This window comes from Siniperca chuatsi, linkage group LG8 (genome assembly GCF_020085105.1).
Source record: "Siniperca chuatsi isolate FFG_IHB_CAS linkage group LG8, ASM2008510v1, whole genome shotgun sequence".
NCBI lineage: Eukaryota > Metazoa > Chordata > Actinopteri > Centrarchiformes > Sinipercidae > Siniperca > Siniperca chuatsi.
In genome coordinates this window covers 9525891-9542411 of record NC_058049.1, presented here as the reverse complement: position 1 = coordinate 9542411, position 16521 = coordinate 9525891, and the positions used below count along the sequence as shown (strand labels likewise).

General features: G+C 39.4%; 2 protein-coding genes across 5 annotated transcripts; one reads left to right on the top strand and one right to left on the bottom strand.

Annotated features, from left to right (window-relative positions):
• Positions 1-535: 535 nt before the first annotated feature.
• Positions 536-9840, bottom strand: gsr (glutathione reductase). Of its 4 annotated transcripts, none has more exons than XM_044204921.1 (13): positions 9659-9840; positions 8775-8946; positions 7877-7903; positions 7668-7756; positions 5975-6044; positions 5605-5752; positions 5401-5455; positions 5217-5316; positions 4843-5097; positions 3439-3550; positions 2761-2892; positions 2372-2505; positions 536-1175 (listed from the first exon to the last, which is right to left on the bottom strand). In XM_044204921.1, exons 2-13 carry the CDS (start codon positions 8922-8924, stop codon positions 1026-1028), a joined length of 1422 nt encoding a protein of 473 aa, XP_044060856.1. In that variant the 5' UTR covers positions 8925-8946; positions 9659-9840; the 3' UTR covers positions 536-1025. The 4 variants fall into 4 exon arrangements, with proteins under 4 accessions (XP_044060856.1, XP_044060855.1, XP_044060854.1 ...); XM_044204920.1 differs by lacking the exon at positions 9659-9840 and adding an exon at positions 9382-9642; XM_044204919.1 differs by lacking the exon at positions 9659-9840 and having other exon boundaries at positions 8775-9305.
• A 247-nt stretch (positions 9841-10087) lies between these two features.
• On the top strand, positions 10088-15847 carry LOC122880122. The gene is made up of 2 exons (XM_044204923.1): positions 10088-10248; positions 10633-15847. The coding sequence occupies exon 2, from the start codon at positions 10791-10793 to the stop codon at positions 13284-13286; it is 2496 nt and encodes an 831-aa protein (XP_044060858.1). The 5' UTR covers positions 10088-10248; positions 10633-10790; the 3' UTR covers positions 13287-15847.
• The last annotated feature ends 674 nt before the right edge of the window (positions 15848-16521 follow it).

Here is a 16521-nt window from a genome sequence, read left to right as displayed (position 1 = left end):
TGGTTCATATGTTTTGTATGTAAAATCATTAACTGTAAAGTATCTAGTAAATTTGGCTGTTAAATAAATGTAGATGAATAAAAAGTACAAGGTTACCTTCTGACCTGTAATGGAGTGTAAGTATAAAGTATCAGAAAATGGAAAGTAAAGTACAAGTACCTCAAAATTGTACTCAAGTACAGTACTTAAATACATGTGTTTAGTTTCTTATCACCAGTACAGTATTAAGTGTCTATTCCCTAGTCTCATATAGAAGTAGATCCACCACACTAGCACATCTGGACAGTATGCATATGCAGTCAAGAGTTGTCTTAAATGCAACGTTATCACACATTTTTACCGGACAGAAGATAATCTCTTACTGTAGGTATGAGCAAGAATACAGCTCCCTTTGTCCAAATATGAGAAGTACTCCATTCATTGCCCAACACAATTGTAAACAAAGACAGGGAAGGGCACTAGTGGGGAAGAGTGTTTCAACACATAAAAAAACAAAAGGCTTAGTCACAGAATGAAGAGATAGGAATCACAACACTTAAGAAAAAACAGGTTTATTGAATCTTTAGAACAGTACAGTAAATATGTTATGACCTTGCATTGGTAGTAAATAGGTGCCTTAAGGAGCAGCAGTGTTTGTAATATTCATCTGACAAATGACTGACATATCGAACACATACACTAGGAGAGAGGTCGTTTGACTTCCCATGCAATCACTTGACAACAATACCTGCAGATCCATCACTTCCATTTCACAATCAATAAAATGGAATCTGCAATATTCAATCAATCAATAATCAAGACCCACAGTACAGTTTAAGAAGGCCATAACCCGGTCTTGGTCCATTTAGGTAAAAATTAGAAAAAATTAAACACTGCGCACCAGTAAGGTCACTTAAATGAGAGGAAATGGAAGTATGTAGTTTTAGAAAGCAAGTCGTCAAGCTGATGTGAAGGCAGTACAGAGGAGTGACTCTGTCCTGGTATGCTGGTCGTATAGGGAAGCAAGGGGGGAGTTAGTGTTTGCATTAACGCATCGTGACAAACTCCTCAGATGAGGTGGGGTGAATGGCGACAGTCTTGTCAAAGTCTGCTTTGGTGGCACCCATTTTGATTGCCACGGAGAAGCCCTGCAGCATCTCATCACAGCCCAGGCCCTGCATGTGCAGGCCCACCACCTGGGGAGAGACAATTCAGTCTTTGAAATTCACTGCAGCTGTTAGTGTTTACAAGAGTCGAAAATAAGGACACTGTCAAAACACATAAAAGGTTTTGTATTGGAGTGTTGCAAAGTTAATTTTTGGTGTGAACACTTCTCCTGAACCTGCCTCATCTACTTCTACTTCAGTAAGCTGACTTCCTACATTTACCAGAATGACTTTCAAGAACCTGCAGAGATTGGGTATGAACATGTTGACGTCAGCTTTGGCTTATGCAGCATGTACAGGTGAAGAAAACGACTGTGATTTCGACTTAGTAAGAGCAGGAAAGATAATCCCGGTTAAGAAAAGGCAAGAGACACATATTCAAAATGTGATGCATTCTGTGGATAAATTGCATTCTGGACCTGTCAAGGTTTTCTTTGTGTGTCGACCATGATAGATGGATTTTTCTCTGCATGAGTGCTGATTACAATAATGGTGGGAAATGGTGCATCTACACAGAAGCTTCTGCATTTTGGTTTAGAGATTTTCTGCTGATGTCATATTTCTAACTCAGACTCATCTTGTTTACGCCTGGCTGCTTAGGAAAAGCATACCAAACAAAAACTGAGCCCCAAAACTTAAATTTATTAACACCTGTTATCTGCATTTATTTTTTCAGCAGGATTTGGTTTACAGAGTCTAATGTGTGCTTGCACTGGGTTCACTTTAATACAGCTGTGTGGAATTAGACTAATTAGTATTAGTCTAACTCCACACATTAATATTGGGTTCATTGCGTCACAGATGAAGCACGTGTGCCAAACAAGTAGGTGTTATTATTTTCATAATGCATTAGCCCGTATTTGTTAAAGGCCTTTTATTATTGCCATCCACTTGAGTGCATGGAATCAGATTTTTTTAATGAAGGTGTTTTTTCTTTTTAAAAAAGGGTTTAGAGAGGATTTATCCTTTAATTAAATTTAAGTACGACATCTAAAGTTTTTAAGCAGGTTTTCAGATTTTCATAATCTTACAGACCAATTAGAGATGTGCACCTTAAGAAACTATGACAGTAATTAATTAATAATTAACGTTACAATAATTGAAATGACTTAAATACAAATTTTTTAACAAAGTTAAAAAAAAAAAGATTTCTGATCTATAAAGTGTTGATAATATTTGTTCACAGACTGTAAATAGCTGTAATCTGGAGAACAGATGACTCCTACCTTCTCCTCCTTGCCCACACACACCAGCTTCATGATGCACTGACTCTTCCTGCTCGTGATGGCGTGATACATCGGAGTGAAAGAAGTCTTGTAGATCTTCACGTTCTCCTTTCCTCTAGATTTAATGGCCTCCTCTGTGACAAACACAAAGGTTAAGAATCTGAATTCTTGTCCTACTGAATATAACTGGGATTAATATAGTATTTACATTAGCTGACACTTTCATGCAGAGTAAGAAGTAAGAAGTATAAATCACCAACTTCACAGGGTACAACAAAGGATGTTGGAAAATGTCGTAATTTTTAATTCTTCAAAATCTACAACACAAGGACATACAGGCAATTTCAATCATGGGGAAGTTTAACTTTGATTATGAAACTACTATTCACCTTCTGTGAGGCCCACCGTTCCGATGGGTGGGTGGCTGAACACCACTGTCGGGATAGTAGAGTAGTCCAACTTGGAGTCCTTCTTGCCCTCAAACAGTCTGTGTGCCAGCTTTCTGCCTGCAGCAATGGCAACTGCCCCGACATACAACACAAAATCAGAACTCTGAATAACAGCAAATGTCCTAAGAAAACATTTCAGGTGCCTACTAAAAGGCAACACACTAACACCAGAAAAACAAGTTCAAAGCAACACTACTGTTGCAATGTTTCGTAACGTAGAAGCAGAGTTGGGATTTCTGGCATAACTTCACCTACTTTCCTACGGTGCATGGAGAATGGAAAAAGTCTGAAGAGGTCAAAACTTGTAGTATAAAGAACAGCTTTATTGTGAGACAAACACGTTTGTGAAATATTATTTCTTAGCTATAAAACAGCAAATATCTTATTTGGCTGTTGTAAACTGTAACTACAGAGATCATGTATAATAGATGGTTGTCACTACATGGGGGCTGCACCAGAGAATTGTGCAGGAAAATGACATATTTTTATCAATCTGAAGCCTAGAAATCTAGAAAACTTCAAGCCTTCAAGCACCCATACTGGCCTAACTCGAATGTAAACATGACTATATAGTTTTTAAGCAACATCCATAAAATGATTATTAGTGCAACTTCCTACCAGGTGTGAGAAGAGCTTTGCCACAAACGTCCCCTACAGCATAGATCCCTGGTCGGCTGGTGTTCTGAAACTCATCCACAATGATATGGCCTCTTTCATCTGTATCCACACGCTGCAAACAGAGAGAAGATAGTTATTATCAATGAGCTAAAACGTCACATTTTAGCACTTGAGTGTTTCCCTTATTTCGCTAGAAACATTTGAAGTACTTTGATAAGCTTTAAAGCTCTGCTGGGATGCACGATGATTATGAGGAAAGATACTGTATGTTTCGGCCATTTCTGTTCTCTCCCTTACTAATCCCAAGCTGCTTACAGTGAACACTTGGAACAGAAACTTTAAATAAGGAGTGAGCAACTGAGCAGAAAAGTTTTTTTTTGTGTCTACAGCAAGAAACAGCAATGACTCATCCTACTGTGGAGCCTTAAATGTAAACCAGAACACACAGAGCAGGGCGTCAATACCACTAGGAGGGTTAGCTGGAAAATGTCATCGACAGATCGCATCACTTTTCCTTCACTTTAGTGTGACGCTTTCTAAATACAAGTTAGTGGTTCCCCGAGTGTTTAACTGCTGCTTTGATGTCTCACTCACATTCTCCTTCATATTACAGGTTAGACAATAAAAAGAGAGGCCAGAATGTGGTATTAATTAGGTACAAACATCTATTAAACTTAATTTCCTTTCAATGGATAATCTGATGGCCCACTTCCCCAAACTACGTTGAAGTACCTTAAATAGAAGAGTACTTAACTGCCCCTTTAATCTGTTATTAATTAGCCTGATAACCCTGAGCTAACAAGCACTGTACATGCGCCAGCATTTCACTCTTCACCTCTAACAAACTAACAAAGACTGTTATGTGACAGTGGTCTAGTCTTGTTCCCAGATTATCCCTAATCATTGACTTAAGATGATCCCATGCTTAGTTAATTTTGGGCTCTTTTTTATACTGTATAAAAAGGTGTTGAATTATGAAACCTTTCATCCAATAGTGTGTTATTGGATGTTTGTTCTTTCACAAAGCTACATTTTGTTATGCTGCTGTGTGTAAAGAAAACAAACCCAGAGGACAGTTAAGCAGCCAGGATGCAGGTGACACAAGCACAGAGCCAAACACTAATTAATTCCCTTTTCAGACAGACAGTGGTGATACGTCAACTGTCTTAAATGCACTAGTACTATTTTATTGATGGATGTTGCATGTGTTTTGCACTCTTTCCAGCTGCAAAAAGAATTTCCACAATAAGGACAATAAAGATGTTAAATTATTTCGTCTGTCTACGAACATCTGCCTATTTTTTCCACTAAGCTTAGATGTTATATGTTATGTTATATGTTACCTCTGCACATTTCAGCTTAAGCATCATAATGAGACCTTTCATGAGCACAGCAGACTGTTACCATCGAGCCAATGTTCAGTCCAGAGGTGTTAGGCTGCCTGCCGATGGCCCAGAGAAGGCAGTCCACTTCCTGGATGGTTCTGATCTTCTCCTCGTCGTTCTTCTTCTCTGAGTCTTTGGTGATGAGCGTCACCTCCAGTCCTCTGTCCGTTTTACACACAGACTTCACCTGAGAATTCTTCCACACATCTACACCAGAGTTTTGCAGTTCTTTGGTGCAATTTGTGCTTATGAAGCTGTCAAAGTTCCTCAATACCTACAGAGAGAATATGAGAGTACATGGAGATACATGTATTTCCATTACTGCACGGTTGCACACTTTTAAAAATCATAATTTAGTATTTAGTTGATGTTGTGATTCTATGTGTTTCTTACTCCTGTCTGTCGAATAATGAGGGATGTTTTGGACCCCAGGGTGGAAAGGATGCCTGCCATCTCCACTGCAATATAACCTGCACCCACAATCACACTGCGCCTGTTGGGAAAACAAAACATTTTAATTATAGGCACAGACTTTAAACATTGTACATACACTAAAGAGATTATATGATACGCTTACTTTGGCAGAGTTTCAAGTTCAAAAAAGCCATCACTGGTAATGCCCAGACTTGCCCCTGAAATGATCAATTAACACAATATTTTGCACAATTTTGTAATTTTATAAAAGTTTCCTTACTTGGTTAATAGATTGGATAAAACAACAGTGCTAAACACAAAGATGATTTACCTTTTCCAAGTAAAACCTAAGTTCAGTATGTCTTACCTGGAACTTCATCATCACTCAAAACAGAAGGCTGCCCTCCAGTGGCAATGAGGATGTGAGGTGCTGTATACTTTCTTCCATTGACCTCCACAGTAGGCTCAGGGTCATCTGTAAACCTGGCATGACCTTGAATAGTTTGGATTTTAGCCTGAAATGGAGCAGATGTCATTATTTTCCTTGCAATTACTATTTTTCTTCCTTCGAAAGTAATATAAACAAACAAAACAAGTCAAAGAATGCTTAATCCAGTGCTTAGAAACATTTTTACAGACATTATGTTAACCTGAAGTAAATACAGATGTACTTTATGTAGGGAAGAACAACACACACACACACTGAAATAATAAAGATGATATAAATATGAACTTACTTTGTCCAGATTGTTGCGATAAATGCGATTTAGGTGACTAATATAAGCATCCCTTTTGGCCTTGAGAGTTCTGCAAACAGAAGATATGAGGTTGTTTGTTGTTTCTACCCACATTTACTCAAGAAAAGTTTGCCACTCAACTATGTTCAAATGATGCATGCAGGTCATTCACTTCTTAAGGTGGAGAGTCAAAAAAAAAAAAAAAAAAAAAAAACGGGGGAAAAAATCCAAAATTTAAAAAAAATAGAACAGACACTTTAATAAATGCTCCAGACCACAGATTCATCACAGCAGTACTTTTGATTTTTCTGAGCATATTAGTGGTTAACCAGCATGTTATGAGGAGCCTGCCAGAGCACGGGGGGAAAAATATGGGTAGTGCTAAACAATATTGTGCTGGGATATTCATACCTATGAGAAATGCACATATATAATGTCAAAACAAAGTGCTAAAAAACACTAGAAAAAAACAAAAACCCAAATGTGCAGATACAAACACTGGCATTACACTGGATAACTGTATTGGAGTACAAATGTATTTTATATTCAATGGTGAGGTCAGATGAACGGTTGACATTAAAAGTTTAAGTGTGTCTCCGTACTTCCATATTGTGGTCTAAAAAAATGCAAAACTGCTGCAATCCGAACCAGAATTTCCTGCCTTATCCAGGGATTCAAACTGGCAACCATCGGCTCAGGAGACTGTAGCCGTCTGTCAGAGCTCAGTGACAAAAATTATCGGGGCAGCCAAAGCATTTCCTGCATTTGTAAATAATACCTTGTATTATCATAAACACAAGAATACACTACAGTACTACAGAATATTTCTTTATACTCTTATATTTAACTAATAACACATTTCATATATTAGAGCTGGGAGAGACTACAAATCATGTCACAACGTATTATTTTTGTTTTGAGTATTCTGAAAATATTGGATGTTAATCAGTCGTCCAATGGAATTTGCATTTTATTTTGCATTTTATGGAAACTACATCCCGTTGTCTGTCCAAACGGATTACCAATCCCGCTGCTGCAACACACAAAATAACTACACTGGACAAAACAACACGAACACACATTACAGTGTAAAGCAACCCGACACAACAACACAAACTACAGCCTACTACAGGGTTGAATCAAAAATGCTTTTGACAGTTTCAAAAAAGTTGAAACAGAAGCTTCACGCAGACAAAGATATGTCGTTACATTGCACTCAGTTTAACATGTTTTCAATGATATTGTTTCCACCTCCTGGATATTCTAAACAATTTTTCAATAATGTACTGAATAAAAATTAATTAAATACCACTATTAACTGTATTGTACACACAATATGGATGTATGTAGACAGCTGGACACACATAAACCCATACAGGTGCACCTTAAATGAATGCCCAGCCCTATCGTACATTAGTGTTTGTTCCCTGATAAATGTTTCCCGATGTTGCGGGCAGCCACTCCTTCCACTGGCTTATCTTAAACAATCACCTTGACTGAAATATACTGTGCACAAAGAGAGAGAAGTGGGCTGAAGTGAAGTAACAAAAGACACGACAGAGAGAAATTGTGCTGTGAAATGGATACCGCTTTGTTCCAGGAACCGCCATTAACAGGTTTCAACAGAGCTCATTGTTGTTGCACAAAAAAGTGGAGAAAAAAAAAAAGGACAGCAACAGATACTGTTACTTACTCCCAACTGAAACGAACATTTCCAACATCAAAGCCGTAATCATTGTGATCATGGAGGTACTCAGCATGAACTGCAGCATTCCACATAACCTGTGAAGAAAAGTAAAGGCACTGGTTTCGACATCAAGTGGACTTAATGCATATTAACAAATGATTATGTCTCAGAGTTAAAACCGGCCTATTACAACAAGAATGGAAAGAAAACTGTACCTTCTTAGGGACACAACCAACATTGACCTGGAAAACATTCAAAAAGAGCAAATTAGTTCAGTGTAAATTTGATCAAATTGCATCCAAGCACATTTTAAGTTCAAAAGAAAATACTAAGACTAGACTACTAGACTAACATTGCAGATGTCTGAACACACACAGTCCATTGCAATAACCTATTCTGCAAATAAAAAGGTGCATAAATTGGGTTTGGTTGGACTTAACCATCGCTTAATCCCTTGTTACATGGTTTGTATGTTCAAAATTATGTTATATGAGTTTATTTCGTTATTTATTACCAAAATTGGGAAATTCTCAGACAAAATGTCTCGCCTTTATGCCATCAGCATGTAGTTTCAGTGGTTTAGGACAAGTCTGCAGCCATATCTCTTCTTATCAACTTCCCTTCTATTAGATCAACTGATAAAGTCACAATAATATGAACACCTACAATATATAATGGGATACAACAGCCTTGCAACAATAAAAAACTACTGCTATATGAAGCAACTTCCTCATATTGCAGCACAGGTCTATTTTTGTCTACATGTCTATTTTGTATTTAATTTTTTAAATGAAGGAATCGGTGAGGGATAATAGTTTTTACCATAGTTAACCTCGTCAATTTACTTTAAATGTTAAGGATTTGTCTCTACCGTGTTATAAATTGGATGTTAGCTTCAGTATGTTAAGGCTAAGGGAGTGCTTATCGGCTGGGATGCTTTAAACTTTCAACAAACCAACAGTGTTTGTTGTAACCTACACAAATAACTTCCACAAAAGAAGTCCGGAGGCTTCGCAGCGAACCTGGCAACCGTGTGTGAAAGCTGCAGAGGCGACAGTACAGTGCCTGTAGTCAGGAAGGATAACAGTGGGTTTTTTTTAAATTTTTACTCACGCAGGTACCTCCGAGTCTGTGACTCTCGATCACGGCGGTGGCTGCTCCGAGCTCCGACGCCCTCCGAGCGCCGGCCAGACCTCCAGACCCGCCTCCGATCACCAGAAAGTCGAACCGGGCTGTCCCTGTTGCCGTCGGGTCTGAGGCCATGCTGCGGCGGATAACTGCGTGTCTGAGAAGAGGCGAGAAAAGTTGCTTTCTTAGGATAAACCAGCAGGAGGCTTGCGTCCGGGTTAGCTGAATTAATATTGCCATGACCAGGAAGCTCGCAGAGTATGTGTCGGCTAACCGGGGAATGGGAGGGTCAAGTGAAAGCCACTGCTGTGTCATTATGAATTGCAACAATGGTGTGTAAATCCCAGAAACTGTTTTCACAATAGTCATGGTGATCCTCACGAGCTACGGCATGAGGGTTACAATAACAGGTGTAAATCAGAGCAAATTCTGCAACAAGAATTTGATAAAATATAAAAATGAATTTAAGGCATTGGAGCGCTGATGCTTCTATATTAAAATTTCTTTAAATTGCAATCAAGAAAGCACCATGAAACAGTGCATACTCTCCAGTCTAGCCCTGTGTTTGTCATAAAGATACTGTATTACTCACCTTGGTGACACTGACACATTAAGAAGCAGTCTGCAGATTCTTATAAATAGCATGTTTTTTTTGTTTTAGGGCATTTTAGATGCATCCACAACGTGCCGTTGTTTATCTCTCTGTGGCAACTCTCAGCTGGTGAAGGCCTGTGGCAGGACTTCATAATCACATGAAATACAAAAGCTTTAAACCACTTCCTGTTTCACTGGGTAATACAGACCCATTTATACCAACTGGTGCGATGAAACGACCTCCTGTCTGTCTCTATAACAAGTACAAACGTTACCTGATGATAAAACTTCACCGACGAGTTTTAAAATTAATATCGTGATGGTGGAAGTGAGTAACATAGATGCCCTATCAAAGCATTACGTGGGTTTTTTGTAGCAGATTTAGAATTTAGCGTAAATAATGAGAGGACATCTCCAGGAAATATAGGAGGTTTGCGTTGTTTTTCTTCAAGAATAGCGGATACGCTGCACCCTCTTCGCCTGCTGTCAAACAAAATAAAACATTCAACTTCCGGTCGCAACTTTCAAAGTTATACTTCACTCTCATAACAACATGCACCATAATATTGTTTTGCAGCATACACAATGTCTAAACGAAATCAGATAAAATATATAGGGGGGTATTATCGAAAAAGTAAGACAAACTAACGTATTAGAGTGTTGTTATTTTTATTTTATACTATTAATTTGAAGGCAGGAGCAACCGTTTTCCGGAATCGTCTTAGCTAGCTACAGATGGCTAACACCAAGCTAAAGCAAAGCGGCTGTGCTGGCCGCGTTGACAAGCGTTAGTATCACGTCCATAGAAAGGATTTATTCACTTATTCAAACATATCAAAACGCTGTTACACAACACTCCTATAAGGTATGTGCGTGAGATTTGACTCTGTTGTAAACATAAACAGTTGAAATGCGGGCCGTCGTCTTTGCAGACCCCTAGTTGTGGTGTTGTGGTCAGATGGGGCCTTTTTCTTGTGTTCAAAGAAGACAGCCCGGGACAGCAGTAGGGAAATGTAATAGAGATGACTACATTCAGTTTACTTGACCGGTTTGTGTCTCTTGGTACGCCTGCAATCCGTGCACTGGTTAACAAACGGCTTCAAGCGCAGAAAATGCTGCATGAGCTGTGTCTGTGAGGGGGGGAGGGGCTTTATGGGCCTTGTCTGAATGTCAGAAATATAACGTTACCCCGAGAGGTTCATCCACTGACTTCACTGTTAAAGCGTTTTTTCTTATCTACTTTTCACAGGGGGAAGCTGCCTCATTTGTCACTACACAGTTGCATCATCCTTCTCTGAGGAATAAACCGTGGAGATGGTGGAGATGGATGTTTTCTCCACTGTATAATTACAGCCTTTGAATTTGTGGGACCTACTGCCAGTTGACCAGTGGACCTCACCTCTCAACATGAAGCCTGTCAGCTATCAAAGCATGCCATCGTCTGTGAATGGTGGACACCCAAATTTGGCTTTGGACCGTGTATTAAGCACTTCAAACGTGACATATTGTGAGAAATGTGGATTTGGTTCTACAGACGCTGCAGTGTTCAAGAAGCACATGATCGAGCATATGGGGACGAGGTTTTACTGTTTTTATTGCAACAATGTCTCATTCAGTGAGGCAGAGTTAAACGCTCACCTGAATCAACACACTGCAAAGTATCCATTTAAATGTCCTCACTGTGGACAGGGGTATATGAGGAGGCTGTGCCTTGTGAAGCACATTGAGCGTTTGCACAGTAAAAGCATTAGTCAAGGACCTGCTAAACCTGGCACGACAAAAATGCCACATATTCCTGTCTCCAGTGCCTTAACAAGTGTGCCCACTGCTGATCCATCATCACTTCGACCAGCTGTTCGGGTGACAGTACCCACCCCGAGCGCAGCTGCAGTCAGACTGGGTAAAGATGAACATAGGGGGAAAACACTGGACACAAATGTATCAAATGCCACAAATGGTAATGCAGAACTTTATTCCCCTTTGAATGGACTCATTCAGCACAACAGGGCTCTAACGGTCTCTCTTCCAGAGGAAGTAACGATCCCTGCCGGATGTTTGGTTGAACTTGTTGAGGTTAAAACTGTCAATGGGACAAAGGAGCTAAAGCTGAGACTGGTCTCTCAACAAGAAAACGAGTCTGTCATAAAAGACCCAAGGACCACAGTCTCTCAAAACACTGCACTGGGAAAGCCACTATCATCCACATTAAATTATCCAAACACTGTGAAGTCTGTGAGTTTGGGGACGTGCACAGTTAACAGGAAACAGTGTGAAACAAAGACGGTGAATGTGGAGCGTCCTGCTGTTGTTCCAGTCAGTATTTCCAAAACCCCCCACAATCAAGTAAGCAAAGACAAAGGTGGGTTGAAAAGAACATCACAAGAAATAATAAACTTGGAATGCCACACAGTTATTCCAAACAAGGTTCACAAAAGCATCCTGAATCTTGTAAGAGAGGGAAATAGTGGGATCAAAGTTACAGAGAGAGAACCTGTGAACCATAATGCAGCTCTGCCCACTGTTACCTCCACCAGGGTGACTAACAGGTTGCCTAGCACATTGCATTCACAAACCATGGGAGCAGGTGTTTCTCAGAGAGCAGTGGATGAGAGAAAGACTTTAATTCCAGAGCTTTCCAAGAGCATCCCACCCAGGAGGGCAAGTGACGTAAAAAGCATTCCTCGAGATGTGTCGGTGGCTGTTAAGATGGAACCGAGGGAGATCCGCCCCAAGAACAGCACTTCAAAAATAAAGAAAGAGGCAGTGGGCTTGAACCAGCAAAGTCTGAAATCAGCTTCTCCTTCCTTGAGTGTTCCCTTAGCTGCGGCTGCCCAAGCAAGACCTCCAGCGATTTTAGTTTGTAAGGATAATGTTGCAAATCCATCCTTTTCAGTACCCAGGATCCTAAATGAGCCCTCTCCAGTCAAAACACCTGTGCTTTTTAATCGCACAAATTCAAAGATCTCGTCTTGGAACCAGGAAGTCAGATCCAGTGAGAGAGCCGGAGAGGGAGACATGCCAGAGGGTTTTCCAGTTATCTCTTCCGTGTTTTCACTAAGTCAACAACCAGAGGACGTGCAAGGCCCCATTCAACCGCTGGTAATGGCCCTGCGTGGTATAGTGATGGATAAAAGTAACAGTTCTGGTGGTACAACACGAGATCACACCAGGATAACAAACAGCACAGAGCAGGTGAAGGAGGCGCCAACATCGGGGTACTGTGCTCAGGTGGCCACAAAAGATGGATCCTTCACCCGCAGCCTTCTGTTGACAAAGCGGACCAGTGAGTCTGTAAAAGTAGAGGAGCATGATAAGGGTATTCAGCACCCTCCTGCACTGACCCACAACCGTACCCATCACAAGGAGGAAAAAAAGACCACTACACCAACAGACAATAATAAATGTAGTCATACTCCTGTGTCAAAACCTTCAGCAGTTGAGGAATCAGTTTCTAAAATTGTCGCGCATGCAGATGCATCTGGGACTGCAGACTCTCTACAGCAAATGGCAAAAAGTGAGCATGACATCTCCTCAAAGTTCCTGACTGTCTCTCTGAAAAGGGTACAAGTAGGCGTGTGGAAAAAAAGCATGAAAGGACTGAAACTTAGAATATCCAAATACAAGACTCAGGTACCTATGGGCAGTCTAACTGACTGTACAGTTATTTACCCAATGCCGCTGAAGGTGGACCAACTGGTTAAACGGCCGGGCCCATACCAGCCTGTGGTGGTGCTCAATCATCCAAAGCCCCGGGCCTCCATACAGGGAGCGAGAACAGACACTGTAGCTGACACAGGAGCCTCTGAGGTGGTTCCAAAGTGCCAAATCTTAAAAATGAGACTGAGCAAAGTGATGGGGCAGAAGTATGAGGTCATGGGGTGCACTGTTGGAGTCTCTCCATGAATATCAATACCAGTGGACAGGAGTGTACATTTATGGAAATAACTAGTATTACAATGAGAAGATGTTGACTTAGAAAAAAAAACAAAAAACAGGGCAATTATTTTCTTTATGGGAACATAATATTAATGTACATCTTAGTATCACTGAGCATTATGTTATACGAATGTTGTTTATATAGGCATGGGATATTGAATATTCAAGTGCAATGCAGTTTCGCTGCTTTGAGTCATGGTACATGGACCAGCTGTAGTAGATTGCAGTCAGTAATACACAGATGTTAAGTACTGTTTCAGAAGTTTGAGAAACCAGTAGATCTGCCAGAGTTGAGGCATGCATGCTGTTTACTTAAAAAGGATAACATACTGTATTTATTTTTTGTTTGCATCAGTAATGTTTTATTGTTCATCTGGCCCCTCTAAGACATAACCTGAATTAGGCGCAGTAGACCTGAGATGATCAAATCTTTGTGAGCTAACCCACTCAGAATATAAACAATGCCATGAAGACATGGAATGTGCACAGCTACCGATTTTAATGAAGGGAAAATCAGTGGTGTGGGTATTAAGTAATGATGAAATATTTGTTTTGTGGTGACATTTATGTAAGATGTCATTTCTTGTGGGTCAAACCTTATATGCAAAATTTCGCAGAGAAATATACAGTGAAAAAATGTCTTATTCAAGTATTAATCTCCAATTTTCTGTTGTTAATACTCAGATTAACAGAACAGTCCAAGGCAAGGAAAACAAATTTCCAAATGTGTCAATTTCTAATCATAATATATGGACATAAAACGCTTACAAGCCTATAAAATGTTCTGCTTCTTAGACACGGACCCCCTTCTTTTGCTGTGACGATGGATAGTTGTATAGACACTGATCCTGCATCCAGAAAGTCAACATTTTAACACTGATAACCTTATAACTGGTCAACAAGGCATGTCCCATTTCTTAAGCTCGTCCAAATCTGGCCTGAGAAATGTGGCTTTCTTGATCACAGCCAGTATCATATGTGTAGCACTCAGTATCCTTTTATTCACGGTGTGTCAGTCAGTAGTGTAGTGGTGCATTCAGGCACTCTTTGCCAACTCTTAAGTTTTGGAGACGCTGCGTGACCATGTCGTATTTACCAGATGGTCATCAGTCACTGGTAAAGTTGTCAAATTAACTGGACCAATGAAAAAGAGTGCCAGGTGTAAATAATGAAAGGTGGGCATAAACACCACTGTTTGTTTTTGTTATCAGTTTGGATATGTTGCAGAGAAATGGAAGTTATGTTTGCCAATTGTACATCATGTGTTGTGTGAAGTGAAATAAACTGTAAACTTGGGTATTATGGAATGTGCCCCAGTTTTCTACTCGTATTTACCACTTTGCTGGCCATTCTTGGTGATAAATGTGAATGTTATTAACTTCACCAGTTGACGAGGAGTGCCTGAATGCACCGTTAGTTTTGGTTTATGTGAGGCTACAGCTAAAAGCTACAATTTTGACTCTTTCTAATACTCCCTAGTACAGATGGATAAGAAAGATGAACTTATTAATGGCTGCTTTCTGTTTAACTGTACCAGAAGGTTAAAGTCTTACGTCGTGCATTTTTATATTTGATTGTTCAGTCTCATTTTAACCTGGATTTGAGGAATTACTATAAGATTCATATTATTATTATTATTTTTTTTTTTACCACATTTGGGTGTTTGTATTCATGGAATTTCAATGTGTAATTAATCACAGATATTTTGTGATTAACTTATTTGAGCTTACAGTCCCAGAAACAAGTGTTAACGCTGAAAAATCCATCTTGGATCATTACTCATTGTGCCATACAGTTGGCTTTCTTTAGCGTCACTGCTTGTATAGCCTCTTTACAAAAGAAGCTGGAGCTCCTTAAACTGTGGTGCAAAATTGAGTGGATCAGCCCAAACTGGTTAATTACTGTAACAGAACACACTTGTATTTTATTTTATTTTATCTAACCGCCATGTACATAATCTTTGACTGTGGTGATTCTGGAGCCCTTGAAAACCGGTTAAAACTTGTATATTTGTCAGAAAAATCATCAAAAGGACATAAGTGATCTTCTATCCAAATACTTTTCAGATCTGTTTCTCTTCTTATGACAGCATTGCAACACCTGTGTGTTCTTGTTTATAATGTAATGATGATGTAGAGGGGGCTAGACCTATGATTAAATTATAGGTTTTGGTTCCCCACACTTTTTATTGTGTATATATATATATGTTGTGGTCACCCACAGATTTTATTGTGTGTATATACCTATAAATATAAAACGTGATGACTGGTGTTCATACTCAGTAGGGAATGTTTGACATTCCTCAGCCTCTTCTGCAACAGCAGTTTAAAAGTGTTTAAGGGTGTGACAGTTCTTTCTAAATGGTTTGCTTTGCTTTTCATTCACTCGTTTGTGTGAGGTTTACTCATGTATCAGTTAAAACTTTTGCGTTTTCCTGCATTCTCATTGGTCATTATTGTGTTCCATGCTTTTATAATAACAATTGTGTAACTCCTTTTTTCTATTAAAACAAACATGATCACAATTTATATGGCCTATTCCCTTTTGTTCATCAGAATTGCTCCTATCATCATAAAACATTCTCATAGTAGGTCAACAGGTCTCTTAAGGCATTGAGAGACGCTCAAGCCCCATTGGTAAAAAAAACAAAACAAATGAGACTGCTGGAGCATGACTATACTTGGTTTTAATGGGCCTTTTTCACAGCAGACATTTTGACTTGTCATAGTAGAAAAAGCACAGGTAACTTTAACGATGGGTTGGTTTTATTCAAGTGTACCAGTAATCCCTGACAGTGAGCCAGCATGCACAATACCAGGACCCTGAAACCAAAACAGATTCATGGAATTCAGCCATCATTAATTTAATATTTTTATAAAGTTATTATTTACACCTGTGCTTTTCCTACTGTGACATGTCAAAATGTCTTCAGGGAAAAAGGCCTATTATCTCTGACATAAAAAGAAAGACAGTAAGTACATTACTAAGGTGCTTGATTATTTCCATTTTATGCTGCTATTTACTTCTAGCCTACTTCAAGACATTAAACAGACAAATGTTACTTTTTACTCAATTGCATTTATTTGACAGCAAGTTACTTTGTTGGTAGATATTTTACATATGGAACTTATCACCCTGACCAGGAGTAGGTAATAGTTAAAACGCCCACCACCTCGACCTGCTACAGCTGCTTACATTTTAA